At 37.7% G+C, this 18,746-nt stretch overlaps 1 protein-coding gene across 1 annotated transcript in view; it reads left to right on the top strand.

The window, feature by feature from the left end:
* SERPINI2 (serpin family I member 2) overlaps positions 1-18,163 on the top strand; it is a 33,956-nt gene extending 15,793 nt beyond the window's left edge. The window contains exons 6-9 of the mRNA XM_043594970.1: positions 6,119-6,216; positions 10,086-10,172; positions 13,206-13,295; positions 17,901-18,163. Of these exons, the coding sequence (XP_043450905.1) occupies positions 6,119-6,216; positions 10,086-10,172; positions 13,206-13,295; positions 17,901-17,977 (352 nt within the window). The 3' untranslated portion in view covers positions 17,978-18,163. The remainder of the gene's footprint in view (positions 1-6,118; positions 6,217-10,085; positions 10,173-13,205; positions 13,296-17,900) is intronic.
* The last annotated feature ends 583 nt before the right edge of the window (positions 18,164-18,746 follow it).

The raw sequence follows: 18,746 nt of genomic DNA on the forward strand, positions 1-18,746 counted from the left end.
TTAATCGTAAGAATGCTTGTATATTAGTAACACTAGGAAGGAACATGTGAATGACTATTTAGATTATAGTTACTATTTAAGAAACATTTCTTTTCCTTTAATGTATGACTAGTTTAGAATCAAGGTCAATAAGATATAGACTAAAAATGCTAGAGTGCTTTCTAGTGTTTATTATTTGTAACATACCAGATATCTAGTTTTAGAATTACCCCATGTTGGATAGCAGCTAAAATAATCATGTTGCTTTGTCTAAATGTATACGGGATCCTGAAAACATGATAGCAGTCAAAATTCCTCAGATTGAAGAGTCTGACACACACTTTCTATATATCAGATCTTCTCTATATAAGAAACATTCTGAGAACATGTTCTTATGATTATGTGTATGGGCAAAAGTGATTATTTATACATGCAAATAAGGTAAATGAAAGAAGTAACTTTCATTTATATAGCATTTTAACTTTGTAGGGCATTTAAAGTATTTTTTAAGTTTATTTATTTATTTTGGGAGAGACAGAGACAGTGCAAGCAGGGGAGGGGAAGAGAAAGAGAAAGAGGGAGAGAGAGAGAGAGAGAGAGAGAGAGAGAATGAATGAATGAGAATTCTTAGCAAATTCCACAAAGCCAGTACAGAGCCCTATTCGGGGCTCAAACTCAGGAAATTGTGAGATCATGACCTGAGCTGAAACCAAGTGTCGCATGCTCAAACAACTAAGCCACTCAGGTGCCCCTAATTTAAAGTATTTTAATACTAAATGTTGTGGTTCTACAGTCTGACTTGGTTACATCTTGCATTTTACAGAGAAGGAAACTGAGTCACTCAAAAAATAAATTGATCAACATCCAACTAAGTGTTGGGAGACAGAATTAGCTCTTATGACTACTGTCTTACAGCCTTATGGTTTGTTGGTTCGCTACTTCCTAGAAATTTTATCTCCTGTTCAAAAGCAGATTGATTGGGACCCCACTATGGACAAGGAACTGGAAAAGATGCAAAGTGATGGACATGTTCCCCACTGATAAGATGGTTACCACTTAGATGGAGTGGGCAAGATTTGTACAAGAAATTTACTAGCAATATACATCAGTACACAGTAAATATTAAAAGAAAGGTCCAATCAGTAAGCACTAAGGGATTCATGAAAAAGAGAGAGAGAGAGAGAGAGGGAGGAAGGGAGCACCAGAAACTGGAGTTATAAAAAAGGGCTTTATGGAAAGGGAAGAACTTGAACTGGGCTTTAAAAGAATTGAGGGGCACCCGGGTGGCTCAGTCAGCTAAATGTCCGACTCTTGACTTTGGCTCAGGTCATGATGTCACAGTTCATGGGTTCGAGCCCTGCATCAGGCTCTGTGCTGTCAGCACAGATTCTCTCCCTCTCTCTCTGACCCACCCTCACTTGCACGCACACTCTCTCTCTGTCCCCCCACCTCAAAATAAATAAACTAAAAAAAAAAAAAAGAAGAAGAATCAAGAGGGTTAAGTCCCATATGGAAAGGGGAATTATTGAAAATTTCCAAGTAGGATAGTGGAATGATGAAGGCAGTGTTTTAGAGAGAAGTATGTGGCAGTCACAATGCCTTTGTTTATGCTGGATAATTTGTCTGAACCCTTTCCCTATTTCCCACTGTCATCCCCATGTTTCTGGATAACTTCTATTGGTCCTTAAAACCAAGTTTGGGTTTTAGAAAGCTTTTCTGATCTTTCCATTCAAGATAACACATCTTCCCATTTCCCTGCTGGGAAAACTTCTCTGAGTATCTCATGTTTATTGCTGCATAGCAGTTATATTAACATTATTATTTCACCTCCCTCACTGGACAATAAACTTCTTGAGGTCAGAGCTATGCATATTTCCTTTCTGTGACCTCAGCACAAAGTGTGCATCTGAAAAACAGTAGTTGTTCAATGAACTTTTATTGCTTTAATCTGAAGAGTAGTGACATTCAAGATGTGTTAGAGAGGGAAAGACTGAAGCCCAAAAGATTAGTTAAGAAACCACTGCAATTATACGTGGCATGAAGTAGTGAGTGTTTAAAGGGCACAGACTCATTGGGAATAGCAAAGAACTGGTGACGTAGAAAGACATTTGGTGGAGTATTGACTAATGAGATCTGGGTTAAGAAGAAATAGATTGATTTGAGGTTCTAAGTTTGACTTACCAGGAAAATGAGAAGATTGATTTCTTATTGTTTTGTGGCAGTCCTTAGCTGGGCACCTTGGACTTCTAGAGAGTTCTGTGGTAGACTTCTGAGAGTCCTTGAAGCCCTTGACACTATTAGCAAATGTATGCATGGATCATCATACATCTGTTTTCTTTGGGGGAGGCCTCATAGTTGTCAATGAGTTTTCAGTGTTCTGGGTCTTTAAACCTGTTAAATACTACAGTTCTATTCAAGAGTATAGTAATAACTAAATAACCTCTTTGTGAGAAGTATCATTCTTCAAAAATATTGACTGATGTGGCATCTCACAGTATCTTTAGCAACTGTTGAGACGAGATCATGGCCAAAGAATATAATACTGAAGACCAAGAGCTTTGCCACCTTTTCACTGTGTAACTTTAATGAACTTTCCGAAGATGTTTCTTTAAATGTTAAATGGGACAATGATAATACACGCCTCACAGAGTTACTTTGCAGGTTACATGAATTCCTGTTTATAATGTTTTTAGTACTCAATATTATCTATTATTATTTTTATTATTATTCTCACTCATTTTTAAATTTTTTTTTCAACGTTTATTTATTTTTGGGACAGAGAGAGACAGAGCATGAACGGGGGAGGGGCAGAGAGAGGGGGAGACACAGAATCGGAAACAGGCTCCAGGCTCTGAGCCATCAGCCCAGAGCCTGACGTGGGGCTCGAACTCCCGGACTGCGAGATCGTGACCTGGCTGAAGTTGGACGCTTAACCGACTGTGCCACCCAGGCGCCCCACACTCATTTTAATACATATCAAACATCCCTTGGAGTGCCAACACTGTCCTAGATGCTGCCTCTCTTTACCACATCTCATTTAATCCCCCAAATAAATTTGATAAATATCAATTTTTATATGCACATTACAGATGAGGTACAGACAGGTGAATGCCTTGCCCGTGGCTACACAGCTAATACATGGCAGAGCCAACATTGTGAAAGTCAGAAAACAGGTGTAATGTAGGCAAGCATGAGGGACAGCACAGAACAGAGCAAGTGTCCGTGATACAATGAGCAGCATGAGCTGTAGAGAGGCAGTGCCCAGGAGATAACACCTTCCACAGGACATGAAGTATGTTCTTACTGGGCTAGCAATTGGTCCCAGCTTTGGCCAGCTTTGGATCTCCAAACAGGTGAATGTGAAGTGTATGGGTGAAAGAAAGTGATCTCAGGGTAAATGAGGCTGAATATGAGGATAGAAATGTCATGACTAACTGCAGTAATGATTACAAAATGTTCACTTACTTTAACCTTTTGGACACTGATACCAATTGGAATCTTGACTTTACATTAAACAGTGTCCACATATGTCTTGTATGTGACAGAAGGCATTTTTAGGTCAGTCCTTGAGATTAACGGAGTATTTCATACATAGACACACACAGACATAGACACATCGATACACACACACACGCACAAATATACTGCAGGTGATTGGTTAGAAAGTGACCAGAAACTGCCATGTACTTATATAATAATCTAGGCCCACTACTGTCCAAGAGTGGGATTTCAAATGTTGAGGATAGGGACCCCAAGGAAGACCCATCCAAGGCTTTGTGTCAATAACCAAGAGTGCTGGGTGTAAAGGGTGAGGAAGGGACAACACCAATCCACAGTAGGGCCTGCAGACCAGGAGTGGATCCATCTTAAAATGGAAATGCTAATTTTTTTTCCTTCATTTTCTGCACCTGTTACCTATGTTAAACCGCTTCAAGCCCAGTGCTCCTGCCTGGCAGTAACTGTTGGCTTTTAAGCAAATAGATAATGTTTACATCTGCTGAAATATTCATTTCATGATTACTTAATTGTTAATTGTCTATCCAGTCTTTTTGCTGCTGCTTCTTTTTTTTTCTTTAGATGCATCTTTTGTCAATTTTAGATGAGGGTCAAGGAAAAGGGGAAATGAACCACATCTAAAATAAATATTACGACTCACAAAATTTGGAAGAGGTACATAATGAATTCTGTATCTATATCGATTGAGATTATGACTTCAAATTATGTTTTGATGAGAAGGCAACGTGGGTTAGCACATTAACTTTGATTTGGAATGGACCTGAATTTGAATCCCGGCTCTGTGTCCTATCTTGAACCCGAGCCTGGAAATCCTCCTCCTCTATCCTCCACTTTCTTAATTAATGGGAATACTAACTTTCTCAGGTTTTTGTGAAGATTAAAAACTATAATCTATATTAAGTGTCTAACACAAGGAAGTGCTGCTTCACACCTGGCTCTTCATGGCTCCAGTAATTATGGCTAATTAGAAATTGGCTGTAGATTATACTTTTATTAAACGGTTGAATGAGTTTCTATTGCTGTAGGTTTCATTGGGCTATATTACAGGTAGGACTGTAGCTTAAATGACTCTCCACTGATAATTAGGCATTATTAAAAGTTGTAATAAGTCTTGCAGTATTCTTGTCATTATCCTAAAACTATTATACTAAAAATAGCCTTTTTTTAGGCGAAGCAGAACATTTAGTTTCCACCTTTTAGATGCCTATCCTCCATTTAGTTGTCAAAAAGAACGTGGTAATAAAAACAGGAAAAAAATGAAGACTTCAAACCCATCATGTTGCCTATTATCTTTCTTAGCTGGAACCGAAAAGAAAGAAGCTGATTTTAAATCACTATCGGTAGAATTTAATGCCCATGTTGTACCCCATACTCAGGGCTCTGAATAAGTTAATATTTTCCAAAAAGTATATAATATTTTACCAAGATGTAATTCAGGCCCGGTAAATTTCTGACATATCATGTTCGTTGTTTTCAAGAATTATAATTAAAAAGACTGCTGAATATTTGGCAACTGAAACAATGATGTAATCGGACTGACTGCTCAAGCTAATTTCTAGCTCCTGGTATGGGCCTACCTATTAGTTAAGCAAGGATTCCATCCTTGACCAGCCTTGTCTGTATCCAAACTGGACAGCACAGGGGCAAATGCCCATCAGTTCACAGACTGAACTCCTCAGGCAGGACTTGCTCTGGAATCTCACTGATGTAAGACATATACAGAACTTCCTGTTTTTTTCTTTCATGAAGTTTCCAACCTGGTTTTAAAAGGCACATCGATGCTTCTGGCATCTATAAAGTCGGTAAGTACTAGCTTTTCTTTTTGCTTCCTTTTTAGTGAGATGGTAAAGTGAGGCTCAGTGTTCTGTTAGCTTGGAATCACAGATCAGCCTGAGAGACTCTTTGAGAGTCTCTGGTTAAGGTCTTCACATCAGGCAAAGTGAGGTTGGAAGACTTGAGTGGAAGCTAGGGTCCTAACTTAGGGCCCTGCATTGGAAGAAGTGGCCAGCAATTTCTTTCCTCCTATAATTTTTATCTTTAATTTCCTTTCTCTGTTTTACCCCTTTCACAGGACCTGTTGGGAAGACATTAGGTGTGTCCATAAAGTGAAGGAAGTCACATCAGCTGTGACAATAGATGGGAAGAACAATAGATTATTAATGCCTCTCTGTACTTCAGTAGCCAACAGTCTTCTCCAAGGGCTGTTGGTTCCTGCTCCCTTTCCACAGTATTTTGGATGTATGCCAGGAGCCATCTTTGATGGTGTGAAAAACAGTATATGTAGTTGCTGGAGGGAAACTTTACATTTCTAGGGAAGGAGCCAAGTAATTGAAAACTTAGAACTCTCACCCTGTTTCATTAGATAATTACAACTTCAAAAAATATAATATTTTCTTCCCCCTTCTCACCAACCATTTATCTGGGAAGCAAGTTATTAGCAACCTCAGAACTCGGGGAGCTCGGGGAAAATGGTATTATATATGAGAAAATGCAATTGGGATAATGAAAACAAAAGATTTCACATTATATTCTCTTCCAAGTCATCCATTTTATAGAAAACATTTTGGTAGCATAAAGGTGCACGGTTTTTCAAGACTTTTCCTCTTCATTTTTTTTTTAACAGATTTAAAGTCGAACAAAAATTAGACTTCAAAGAAGCTTTGTATTCTTTGAATATAACTGAGATATTTAGTGGTGGCTGTGACCTTTCTGGAATAACAGGTAGTATGATAAGTATGTCTTATGTTATTATGTTAATATGTTTTCCTAGTAATTCTGTTAACTGACTGATCTGAAAGAGCATTCGGCCTCAGAAAACACATGCATGATAACTAAATGTCATAGTCATGTTGAGCCGTCTGTAAACAAGCACTTTATTTTGCATTTAAGTCATTTTCCTTAATGAAAGTCAGAAAGCATTTTGGAATGTTAGCTAAGCCTTCTAACCATGCTTGTAATAAAACTATGTAGGTAAAGTATTACAGGGGCTTTTATTTCAGCCCTGTTTGGATTTCCTTATCAGAATAATGGAAATTACAACGTTGAGTCGCTCATCTAAGCAGAGCTAATAAAACTCTTATAAACCAATTTGCAAATGTTAATTTGGTAATATTGGAGCCCATGAAATAGGCATCCACAAGCTGCTGGGTGATGAACGTAACCTAGAAATTGTGATGAATCTGAAGCTTGCAGGTTCAGCTTAAGACTAACCACACATCCCCGGGGATGGAGCTTTTGTGCTAACTCACACCTGGGAAACTGCACATGGCTAAGATGCTCGCTCACACAACAAAGCCCAAGACACTCTTATTTTTTCTTGTCCTGGCAGTACCTGCTAGTTCAAAAATTACCAGCTAAAAAGAAAAAAAAAGTGGACAAAGAGGGCTGATGTGTCCCCATTTTCTTACCTGCTTTTAAATTCAGTCTTCTGTTTTACAAAAAGGGGCCTAACCTTACAAGCTTGTCTGTCTGATGGAGTTTTGTATCATCACGTGGAAATATTGTGTATTCCTATGTAAATTTCTGGGCTTTGGAGAAGTATTCATTAATCTATTCACTCATCAATTATGTGGGTAAATGAACAGAATGAGTGAGCTTTCCTGGTGGAGGAGGTGGGTGGGGTACTCTGGTGACAGATGTTCATTATTACCTTCACACATGATTTAGCTACTTGTTCTCACACTGACAGATAGATCTGACTTCTCTGACAATTTCATCAGCATCAGGAATGAGGCAGTGAACGTTAAATACTGCAACACGATGCTATCTAAGTGTGCCCTGGAACACAGCCACCTTGCCAACCTAAAATAAACCAAGCCATTTGTCAAGCACCTCTTCCTGTTAAACTTCTTTCTGGCCTTCAGAAGCTCACTTGCTGCACCTCAGACATTTAAAACAGCCACTCACCCTGCAAATCCCCAGCAATTTGTGACTTCTATAAAATTTCCTTTCATAGGCAGATTTATCACAAAAATACCTCCAAATGCTATATAAAAGAATTTGTGCAAGAGGAAAACCTTAAATAGAGAAAAACAAATATCCAACACTTTCTTCTCTTTCTCTCCTGAGTTGCCTATTTGAGTTGCTTTAACTGCTTGGGTTCTGTCTTACTGCCTGAAATAAAATAGCCACTGGCCCTACATCTGGACATTAAGAGAACACTACATTCCCTGCTATCCCTACATATCATTTGTACAATAAACATTCACTAAAAGCTACTGTGAATCAGTCCAACACCAGTGCCTTGGGATATTTACACAAGAGCTACTATCCTATACTCCTGTAATTCACAAGCTTTGGATGAAATGTTTTCAGACAGTTACTTTGGAAACCTTGAGATGAATGTTTGACTTCACACTGTTATTACTTCTTGTGTTACCTTTAGTAAAATATTTAACCTTTCTGAGCCTCAACTTTCTAATTTTTTAAATGAGATAATAAATCCCGGTGGAGGAAAGAAAAAAAGAAAGAATGGGTGTAAATCTCCTCGTTCAACATCTGACACAGAGTAGATGCTCAATAAATGTTAAATACAAAAGAAAAAAGTGGGGTAATGGCACATTAATATTTATTTGGATGTTTTCTAGCAAAGCTGTAAAAGGGTTCTCATCCTCTTAATTTGACAAAGACATAGTTGGAATTATCATAGAAAAGGAAAAAAAATATTACAAACCTGAGAAATCAGTGAGTTTATAGAGTCCAGATTCCTTATTTGTCCAGATTCCTTATTTGTCTATTATCTGTCAGGTCCCGTTCTTTTCCCAAGATCAGGCCTACTTTGGGGTAAGACAGGATACATGAGTCCAGAGGCCCAGTCTAATAGCCATGGAGTCACTTGATCTGGTACCAGTGCTAAAGTGGGTGAAATTCTCCACTCCATCCCAACATGCTTTTTGTTCTTCACTCTTGCCTTGGTATGGTGCCCTAGGTCCTCTACTCTGGGCGCCATATGTGAATCTTACCTTATTTTAGGTAGTCCTTAGGAAAGAACACGCCTATTTGCCTGACCTTTTAATAGACCATTCTCTTGCATTTCAAGATATGCATGCCCCCTCTTTTCCATCTTATGTGTCTCTGTCACTGGACATGTTCATATCCTTTGATTTATTTGTTTGATAAGTATTGTCTACCAATGACGTGCCAGGCAGTTTTCTAGGGATGCATGAAATGGACAGAGTTCCTCTTCTAGTGAAGTCTACATCTACTGATGAATAATTAACAAGTAATTAGTTAATTAAATAGTGAGGTGATGGATGCTATGAATTAACTAAAATACCATCATGGAATAAAAGGTGATTAGGTCAGATAAAAGCAGACTTAGGGTGGGAAGGGAATACTGGATTGGGAAGTAACACTTTGGGGGGACCTGAAGATCAAGGGAGCCAGTCCAGGAAAATTCTGGAGAAGGGCTATTAGGCAGGAGAGTTAGGGCTAACGCCTTGATACCTGACCTTGAGCTGGAGCTACTGGCTGAGGAGAGGAGGGTAGCAGAGGTAATCAGGGCCCCAGATGAAACATCGCAAGCGATTTGGAGGTTATTTTTAGGAAGCCATTTTTTATGCAAATATCCCTTTGATGACTTCTATATCTTACCTGTGGGGCTCTGCCTTTCCATAAGCTGTCAGAGCTGGTTACCGTTAGTAAGGTATTTCTTCCTGAATCCGTCTAAATCTGGTGGTTTGGGTGGAATCTGCGTGACCACATCAGCTTTCTCTCCCAAGAGAGATAAAGCTCTCTTTTCTCTTTTCTCTTCAAGATTCCAGGCCCATGGTCCTTCCTTTACCTTCTGGCCACAACTGAACCCATGACCATGTTTCCGTTGTCTCTCTGGGGGACACTGTTGGATCTAAGTGGTCCTGACACAGCAGGAATGGCTGATGGCTTCTGAACTCGTGGCTTCACTTCCCCATTCTCAAGGAGACTATCCCCGCAGGTCACAAGATCAGAAACGCTTCACATACACATCAGTTCCACCAAGGGGAGATGAGGGGCATGTTCTCTCAGCTTGTATCCACACCGGAACAGAATGTTGTAAGACACTATCTTACACTGAGAAATTTGACAGGTTTTAAAGCATAGCTCTGAAGTGATTTTGTAACAGATGACACAAAAGCTCTTTAGACTTTCATAGCCTCACCAGTCTTGAAAGAAAGTAAATTTTGTTTTAAAGTCAGATCAAAACTGAATACAGAATTTGAAAGGCAAGTTGGCTTTGAGGTTGAATACATAGGGTGGGATTAATTTAAATCTGAAAAGCCTTTTTCATCTTGTCTGTAGACCATAGCTAAGGGGGCAAAACCTTCTGTCCATACAAATATTTCACTTAGTGGGATACCTGATTTGAGGCTTATCCTCTTCTGTCTTTTCTTTTGTATCTGGGCTAAATTTGATCTCTCTCTATGGGTCTCCGTATCATTTTTGCAAGAGCCAAACCTAAGCCACCGTCATCTCTAGCAAATTAAGTAACTTGGAGTAAGTTTTTTTTTTTTTTTCCTATTCTTTGTTCATTTGAAAACGTAATTAACATGGGACCCAATAAGTAATGGCTCTGACATTTTAATCCTTAAATACACTTTTCTATTTTCCAACAGATTCAGCTGAGGTATTTGTTTCCCAAGTCATGCAACACGTTTTTTTTGAGATAAATGAAGATGGGAGCGAAGCTGCGGCATCAACCGGTAGGACAAATGGTTTTGTCGCGAGAAAAGACTCGGGGGAGAATTCGCGACATTAGAGCACTGGCGTTTCTGCATACCCAGATCTCCTGTTTCCCTCCTGCTGTCTAGTATATTATAGGAAGAAAAGAGAAATTGGCTATTTTTGCATCTCTGCAGCCGCAGCTTAATAAAAAAGGGAAGGGAAGGGATTTGGTTAGGAGATGAGGCCCATCTACTGATATTTGCTTATTTGTAAATGGCATTTTACCTGCCAATTAGGAGATAGGACCTGTGGAGGAAACTGTAGGCTGGCTCAACCAAGAAATTCTTATTGTCCAGGAATGCTTACTTTTAAGGGACTGAGTTAATTGCATCCTTCTATTACACCAGGCAAGTCCCTACTTTTCTAATATGGTGTTTGTCATTATCTCTATTCCAGTGGCTCTCAAACTTAGCTGCACGTTAGCATCACCTGGAAAGCTTTTTAAAATCCTATGCCCAGGCTACCTCCCAAAATAATTAAAGTAGCATCTCTGGAGATGCAGTGCAGACTCTGACATTTTCTTATGTTTCCCTAAGTGGTTTAAATGTGCATCCAAGGTTGAGAACCATTGCTTAACAGTGGCTTCCAGCCACCTGTTACTCCAAGTGTAGTGCATAGACCAGCAACATCAGCATCACTTGGAACTTGTGAGAGATGCAGACCCGGAGGCCCAACCCCAGACCTACTTAATCAAAATCTTTGTTTTCCAAGGTCCCTAGGTGATGTGTGTACACATAACAATTTGAGAACCACTCCTTTTGATGGATTTCCTTGAATTAATGGTATTTTGAATAATATCTAGGCTGCACACAAGTAATACTCAAAAATCATTGGAGGAAACTTCATTAGAAATGCAAAAGCCACTTTCATGAATGTCTCATAATTCCTGTTTTGATTCCTTAGACTACTCTGATTGTAGTCAATATGTCAAAGACATGCACCCTTTACACCGTCTTATTGATAAATTTCTGTAAATTTACATCCATGTCGTTAATTTCTTGGTTAATTTGTAATGCTAGGTAGTGCCAATGGATTTTGATATCTGGGTGGGTCACACCAGACTCCCACTGCCATTCTGTCATCTCCTGAAGGACTTTGCATTACTGTGCTCAAGGAACGTAGATTGGAAGAGATGGGTTTTTTCAATATAGGAGAAATAAATAAGTTGCATTGGATGAAGTTGTTGGCCTATGTAGACAAATTTTCCAGCTGTTTTGACGTGAGAGTCTTTATAGATCATCGCCTGATCCTCTCACTGTATTGGTGAAGAAACAGGCCCACAACGTGAACTGGTTTGCCAACGGTCATACTATTAATTGACAGCAGAGTATGAACTCTAATCAGGTTCCCTGACTTCAAGTTCGGCGCTCTTTCTACTATCACCCACGGCTTCTAATGTTTAGAGTTCTCTAAGAGGCCATAACGATCACTCGGGGATCAGCAGGCCCCCTGATGTATTACACATCAGAATAGGTTTAAATGTGAGCATCTTGACTTTCAGGCATCTGCTCAGTGGATGCTCAAGAACAAAAAAAGCTCCAGCACTCGTCCAAATGAGAACGAGAGTGGCACTGACTATGCTTTTTTTGTATTCTATCATCAATTCAGATATAATTTGCCTGAATACTTAATTACCTGTATTTGCTGGTAATTTGGGCATCATAGCCCTGATATTTCAGGTAGGAGAGTGCCTTGCATTTTGTATTTTGCAATTAATTCTGAAGGGCATCAGAATCAGCCACTTTGTCAGAAGAGTTGTTTTGAGCTGAAGAAAATTGAGAAACAGCACATAAAAAAGAGCTCTCTACTCTCCCCAGATCTGCCTACAAGCAGGACGTGCGTTTCCTTGTGAAGGTGTCTCTCTTCTCTCCCATATCGGGAGAAGAACAACCTTTACCACAGGACGTGAAAACTGGCACTGAAATCAGTCTGCATAACAAACCTTACTGAATAACCCTCTCATACCATTGATTGCCCCTATGTATTTACCTTCCCACAAGTTATTGTCCCAGAAGAATGCCCCCCTCCTTTTTTTTTTTTTTTGTCTAGTCACTTCTCCACAGTTTGTTAAACAGGTAGATTAGCTCTCAAACCTAACATTTTTGGGAATATTTACTTCTTTTCCGTGAAGCTTCTCTGGGGATATGAAATGAACCATTTTTTCTGTTAATGTCTTTTGTCAGTTTAATTTGCATACCCCAGTCACAGTGTAGAGGATACATTTTTTTCCTTCTCTACCATTATTTTCCAATTCTGATCACCCATGTGGTATTTTTTTAATGACTTTTTCATGACTCAGAAAATTGTGTGAAATCATTGTGGTATTGGTAAAGAACACATCTGAATTGAGTGTAGACACAGGAAAAAAAAATCCAACCATTTAAATTTACCCACTCTAAATGTTGGCAAATGCTATAATGGAGCTGCCTGATATACATTATTATAGTAAATAATAATTAAAGGCAGCAAATCTCTGTTTCTAATCATATAATAAAAATCCCATACTCATTCACAGTACAAAGCCTAAAAGCTCTGAGCCCACAGAATGATTTTGGAAAAGTTAAAAAAAGAATAAATTTGAATGCAGATGTAATTACCACAAGCCTGAACAACAAAAATAAAGTGCAGACATATCTGGATAGGAATTAAGAGTTAAAACATTATAAGAATAAATCATATAATGTAAATAAAAAGTGAGTGGAAAATTACTGTTTAAAAGAAGAAAATTTTCAGCTGCTTTCACTAAATTGAATCAAGAATCTGGCTTTCTTCTTCACTGAACATAAATGTGAAGTGAGAATAATTCCATGAATAATCCAATATTTGTTCTTCTGCTCTTTGATTTTTAAATTTATTCTAAATTTCCCTGTATTTTGAAAATGGTTATTTTTCTACACGTTAACTCCTGAAACAAAATGACTTTTCCTGTTTACAAAAAAGTATTATGGATATATTTTCTTTACTCATCTTTTAATGTGAACATCTAAATAACTGTTGTCTCTGTTTCATAGGCATGAACATCCCTGTGATCATGAGTCTGGCTCAAAACCAGTTTACAGCAAATCGTCCATTTCTGTTTATTGTGAAGAATAGCCCAACAGGTATCTTTTTGAGAATTCTCTGGGGCAACTGCTTATGTTAAACAGACCCAGTTCTAGCTGCTATTTAGTTTTTATTTTAAGTTTATTTATTTATTTTGAGAGAGAGAGAGAATGTGCCCGAGACAGGGAAAGGCAGAGAAAGAGGGAGAGAGACAATCAGCACAGAGCCTGATATGGGGCTGGATCTCATGAACTGTGAGATCATGCATGACTTGGGCCAAAATTAAGAGTCGAGTAGAGTGCTTAACTGACTGAGCCACCCAGGCGCCCCTAGCTGTTATTTGTAATCTATATATCTGAAATCATTTATTCCTTCAATTTATTAAGTTTATTGCAATTTTTAAATTTATTCCTTCAGTGGCTATTTGTGGAGTGCCTCTTTTATACCAGGTATTTTAAAGGTGACAGGGGCCTAACAGTGATAGTAATAGCTGCCAACACAGCTATTAAATATGGTAGCCATTTTAAATCCCCATCTCTAAAGCTAACACCATTCCAGTAGCTTAGATACTTGACAAATAACAACAGAGAAGCTCAGAGAGAGGTTATATAATTTGTCTAAGGTCATATAGTTGAAACACAGCAGAGGGGAAATAGCACCTGTTTGTCTCAGAAGGTAACTCTCTGTGATGTTATAATAGGAGTAGAAATTGGGAGTTGCACAGTTGCGAAGGTTTCAGAGGTAGATTCCCAAAGAAGTGACTAGCTATGGGCTCTGAGTGGGAGGGAGAGGTCACATATATGCAAATATATGCAAATACATACAAATCTCCAATGTGGGCTGTTGGTGAAAGATGATGCAGTTATAGTTACAAAAGGTAGAGGTAGTAGTGGATTGGATTGCATTTGACACAATGGCAACAGGTGGAGTATTTGGCCAAGGGCTCTGCACACAATGTCAGTATCCCTAGAGACTGACAGTGTGAACGTGGGTGTCAGAGTGGGCTCAAGTCCCAGCTCTGTTAACTAATAGTTGTAAGACAAGTCAATTAAACCTCCTAAGCCATATTTTCTTCACCTCCAATTTAAACAGAATATTAGTGCTCATCTCCTAGAGTTAAATAAAAGAATATATGAAGCCTGTAACACTATGCCTGACACATAGTGCTCATTATGAATAAATCAATAAATATAAATGAGTGAGTGACTGAATACATGAAAGAAGGAAGGAAAATGGAAAAGTTGCTTTTTAAAATTGTTATATGGAAAAGAGACATAGTTAATTTCAGATCTGAATCTGTTAGATTAGTTCATGATGGTGCTCATACTATCGACCCCCTAAAGGATATACTAGTGTCTTTTTTTAGGCTCCATGAAACCAATGCTGAGTGATCCTTTCGAAAGTTATATCTTGGAAACAGTGAGGCAGTTTTAGATTTGCTGAGATTGCATTAACACAACTTCAATTCCAGTGGATGGGTCAGTGTTAAAAGATATTCTGAGAATGTCATTTGATCTATACATCTTTAACCTTTGGATAACTCTAATTTCTTACAATTAGTATGTAATTGTTAAGTATGGAAAACAGAAAGAAATGGAGCGGCATTGGACATCAGTGCATAAGGAAATAATTTAGAATAATGATGTTTGACTCTCAGTTTTCTAAGTTGAAGAACAAAGGCCATGTAATTGCTATCTGTTAAGCAGCAATGAAAATTCAAAACCCCAAATAATCCATTTATTTATTTATTTGTGATAATGCTTAACCATCAGACCTTAATGACAATTTCTACTGTTTCGTGATCTTTATTGTAATGAGACTTTCTAAACTAGGGTTACTCCCTTAAAGTATTGTTTGAAATGAATAGCGACTCATTCATCGGAGGCTGTAAATTGTTGCCATATAAAATGTAGATTGGGCTATTATGTTAAGACAATATACATTCAGTGATTTATTTATTTTCCTCTCACAAATGAACTGAGGAAATCATTGAGGTTGATGAAAATGGTGCCTTAGCATAGCATAGTAAACTACTAAGTGGCTTAACACTTTATATAAAATATATTCATTTGATGATTTCTGAAGTATGAGGGATGGATGATTTTAGATTTAGTGCAAATCAATTTTTATTTAGATTTAATATTTTATTTCATTCAAACAGTCCTCTTGTGCAAAATACAAACATTATTTGTATTTTTCTATCATGTTCGTCTTATATTTCAGTATATTCACCCGAAGCTCCTATTAAGCCAAACTTGCAGGGAAACGAAGAACACTTTTTCTTTTCTTAGGCTGAGGGTGTAGGCCAGTGTTAGAGACTTTCAGAAGAAAATTGTGAAAGATGCTACACGAATGTGCCATTTCTTAGAGAGTGAATGATGATTCTGAAACTGACAGTACTCCACACACAATAAAAAAAAATATATGTATATGTATATATATGTATATACATATATATATATAGTGTGTTTACAATTCTTTCGGGTTTTGTGTTTGAAGAAGCAGACTGAAGGATATCTTAAGAAATCCTTCTTCTGGCTTTGGTTATGCTATTGTACTTAGTATTGTATTAGGTGGTAAAAGTTGTTTCTATCTGATGGAGATGTATGAATATATTGATTAAATATGGGGGACACCTCTTTGAGAAGGGGGACTGTAGAGAAAAACGGAAACAATAATTTCTGTTTCAGCCTACCTCTAGATCCATTCCTGTTATGTCCGGGAAGAGTTTGCTAATCCATCCAGTTTAGTGGAGAGTAGATAGGTGACTGCATATGGACTCCATTCAAACTGTGGTTCTCCGTGGTCAAAGAAACAGATCGAAAAGGCTAGGACAAATGGCTTTTATGTAATGTCTTCTGCTTCTGAGCATTTAAAATTTTAAACAATTGTCTTCAATTATGAGGTTAGTTCCCATAAAAGTGACTTTAAAAATATCTAAACAATTCCAATAAGCATTTTAATGCTGTAGAGTTATAAAGATACAACCATTATTGCTGACTCCCATTGTCACAAAATCCTGGGAAAGTTATTTATGTGTCTCCATCTATTTGAAAAAAAGGAGTATTTGTTTTCTTTTTATTGGAGTTATTTTGAGATTTTTGAGGCAAAGTATTATTGATTATAATCATAAAAAGAAAAAATCTGCTGGAGATTATGTCTATTTCCATGTTACTGGCTCTTCTAAGAGTGACTGTCTTTGGACTGAACACTAGGGTTAATGAAAACTCTCTATTCTTTCAAATACATTTCAGTATAATTTTCATTAGCTTTAAACTTATGTAAAATTTATTTTATCACTTTTGAAATTCACATTTATTTGTTTTCTTCTCTCTCTCTCTCTATATATATGTAATTTATTTTCAAGTCAGCTAACATACAGTATATATAGAGTGTGCTCTCGGTTTTGGTGGTAGAGTCTCGTGATTCATCACTTACATATAACACCCAGTGCTCATCCCAACAAGTGCCCTCCTCAATGCCCATCACCCATTCGCCCCCCTCCTCCCCCCATCAACCCTCAGTTTGTTCTCAGTATCCAAGAGTCTCTTATGATTTGCCTCCCTCTCTGTTTGAAACTATTTTTCCCCTTCCCTTCCCCCATGGTCTTCTTTCAAATTTCTCAAGTTCCACATATGAGTGAAAACATGATCTTTGTCTTTCTCTAACTTATTTCACTTAGCATAATACCCTCCAGTTCCATCCACGTTCTTGCAAATGGCAGGATTTCATTCTTTCTCATTGCCAAGTAGTATTCCATTGTATATATAAACCACATCTTCTTTATCCATTCATCAGTCGATGGGCATTTGGGCTCTTTCCATAATTTGGCTATTGTTGAAAGTACTGCTATAAACATTGGGGTACATGTGCCCCTGTGCATCAGCACACCTGTTTGGATAAATTCCTAGTAGTGCTACTGCTGGATCATAGGGTAGTTCTATTACATATGTCTGTAAGGAACGTAAAAGTCAAGGCAACGCTTGGCACTGATCCATTCAAGCCACTTATCTTACCCTAGTTTAAAAGAAAGGTGAATGGGTTTTTGATACATCTTGTATTTCTACTTTGTCCTCTAGTTCTTAGTTCCCTTTCACCTGCAAACACAGAACAGCTGGACTCAGGTGTTTACGTGTGTGCTGTGTACAATATCACCCCAGTGAGGATTTGAAAGCACTAGACAATAGAAAATATTGTCTTTTGCAGTAAGTTTTGATTCTGAGCTGAAGGAAGACATCTGAGAAGCTGCACTCTTAACCTTAAAGACTTATGTTGCATGTATAAAAAGATGACTGCAAATACCTTAAATTAAAAACTCCACCATGCTCGTCACCATTTCATTATATTATGTTTGCCTGAGTCTCTATATTTAGAAGAATACCTCTCCGCCACTTTCTTTTTGCCTTCCTGTATGAAAAACAGGACTAATGCATTTTCCATGACAAGCTGTTGTCGGTTTTAATTTACTTCATAAATTACCAGAAAATGATTAATACTTATATAATTACATATTTTAGACAAAGGAGAGGGTTTCTCTGTTCGACCTGGTCTATTTATCTTATAGATAAATAAAATATTAAATGATTTGTTAAACTATTCAGAAAGACTAATTATTATCAACTTTTTTCTCCAGTAGTTCCTAGGTTTTTTTTTTCTTTTCCTAGACTCAATTTTATTTATGGGAAAGGTGACAAATCCTGACACCCAAAAGATGAAGGCAAGAGATTTGGATTCACTGTGAACGAAAAACACAGCCTCAGAATATAAGATGATTCCTGAAAAATAGTTGATCAGCAAAATAGCATCATCTTGCAAATACTTCCTACACATCTTTTTCTGTTTTAACTGTATCTGTATTAATCTGTACTAATACAGACATGTACTAATGAATAAGGGAAATTATTAATAAATGAAATTGTGCATTTAATGTTTCTGGTCTTTCTGTATGTTTTATAAAGTCTATATGAATCAAAAGCGGAGAACTTACATAAAATGTTAGTGTGTTAGAACAATCTCATCAAATTTCTATCTTAGATATCAAAGTCTCTCTATTCCTCAAAAACTGACCATATGACCTCCAGGCACAGCAGTGTTATCCAGACCATGTAGAAGTAAGGTCAAGAGAGAGAGTGGGCCTGGTGTGTGTCTCTCCAGTTGCCATTTAAGGTACAGAGATCTAGTATCTATCTATGACTGTAGATGCACTTTAAGTATTTTGCTAATCTTAATCTTGGTTTTTTTTTCAGTTTTTATTTTAATTCCAGTTAGTTAACATACAGAGTTGTATTAGTTTCAGGTGTTCAAATAGTGATTCAACAATTCCATACATCACCCAGTGCTGGTCATGACAAATCCATCCCTTAATCCCCATTACCTATTTTACTCATCACCTCACTCACCTCCCTTCTGGTCACTATCGGTTTGTTCTCTATAGTTAAGAGTCTATTTCTTGGTTTCTCTCTCTCTCTATCTGTCTCTTCTTCTCTTTTAATGAATGGATAAAGATGTGA

The sequence above is a fragment of the Prionailurus bengalensis genome, chromosome C2 (assembly GCF_016509475.1).
Source record: "Prionailurus bengalensis isolate Pbe53 chromosome C2, Fcat_Pben_1.1_paternal_pri, whole genome shotgun sequence".
In the NCBI taxonomy this organism is placed as follows: Eukaryota; Metazoa; Chordata; class Mammalia; order Carnivora; family Felidae; genus Prionailurus; species Prionailurus bengalensis.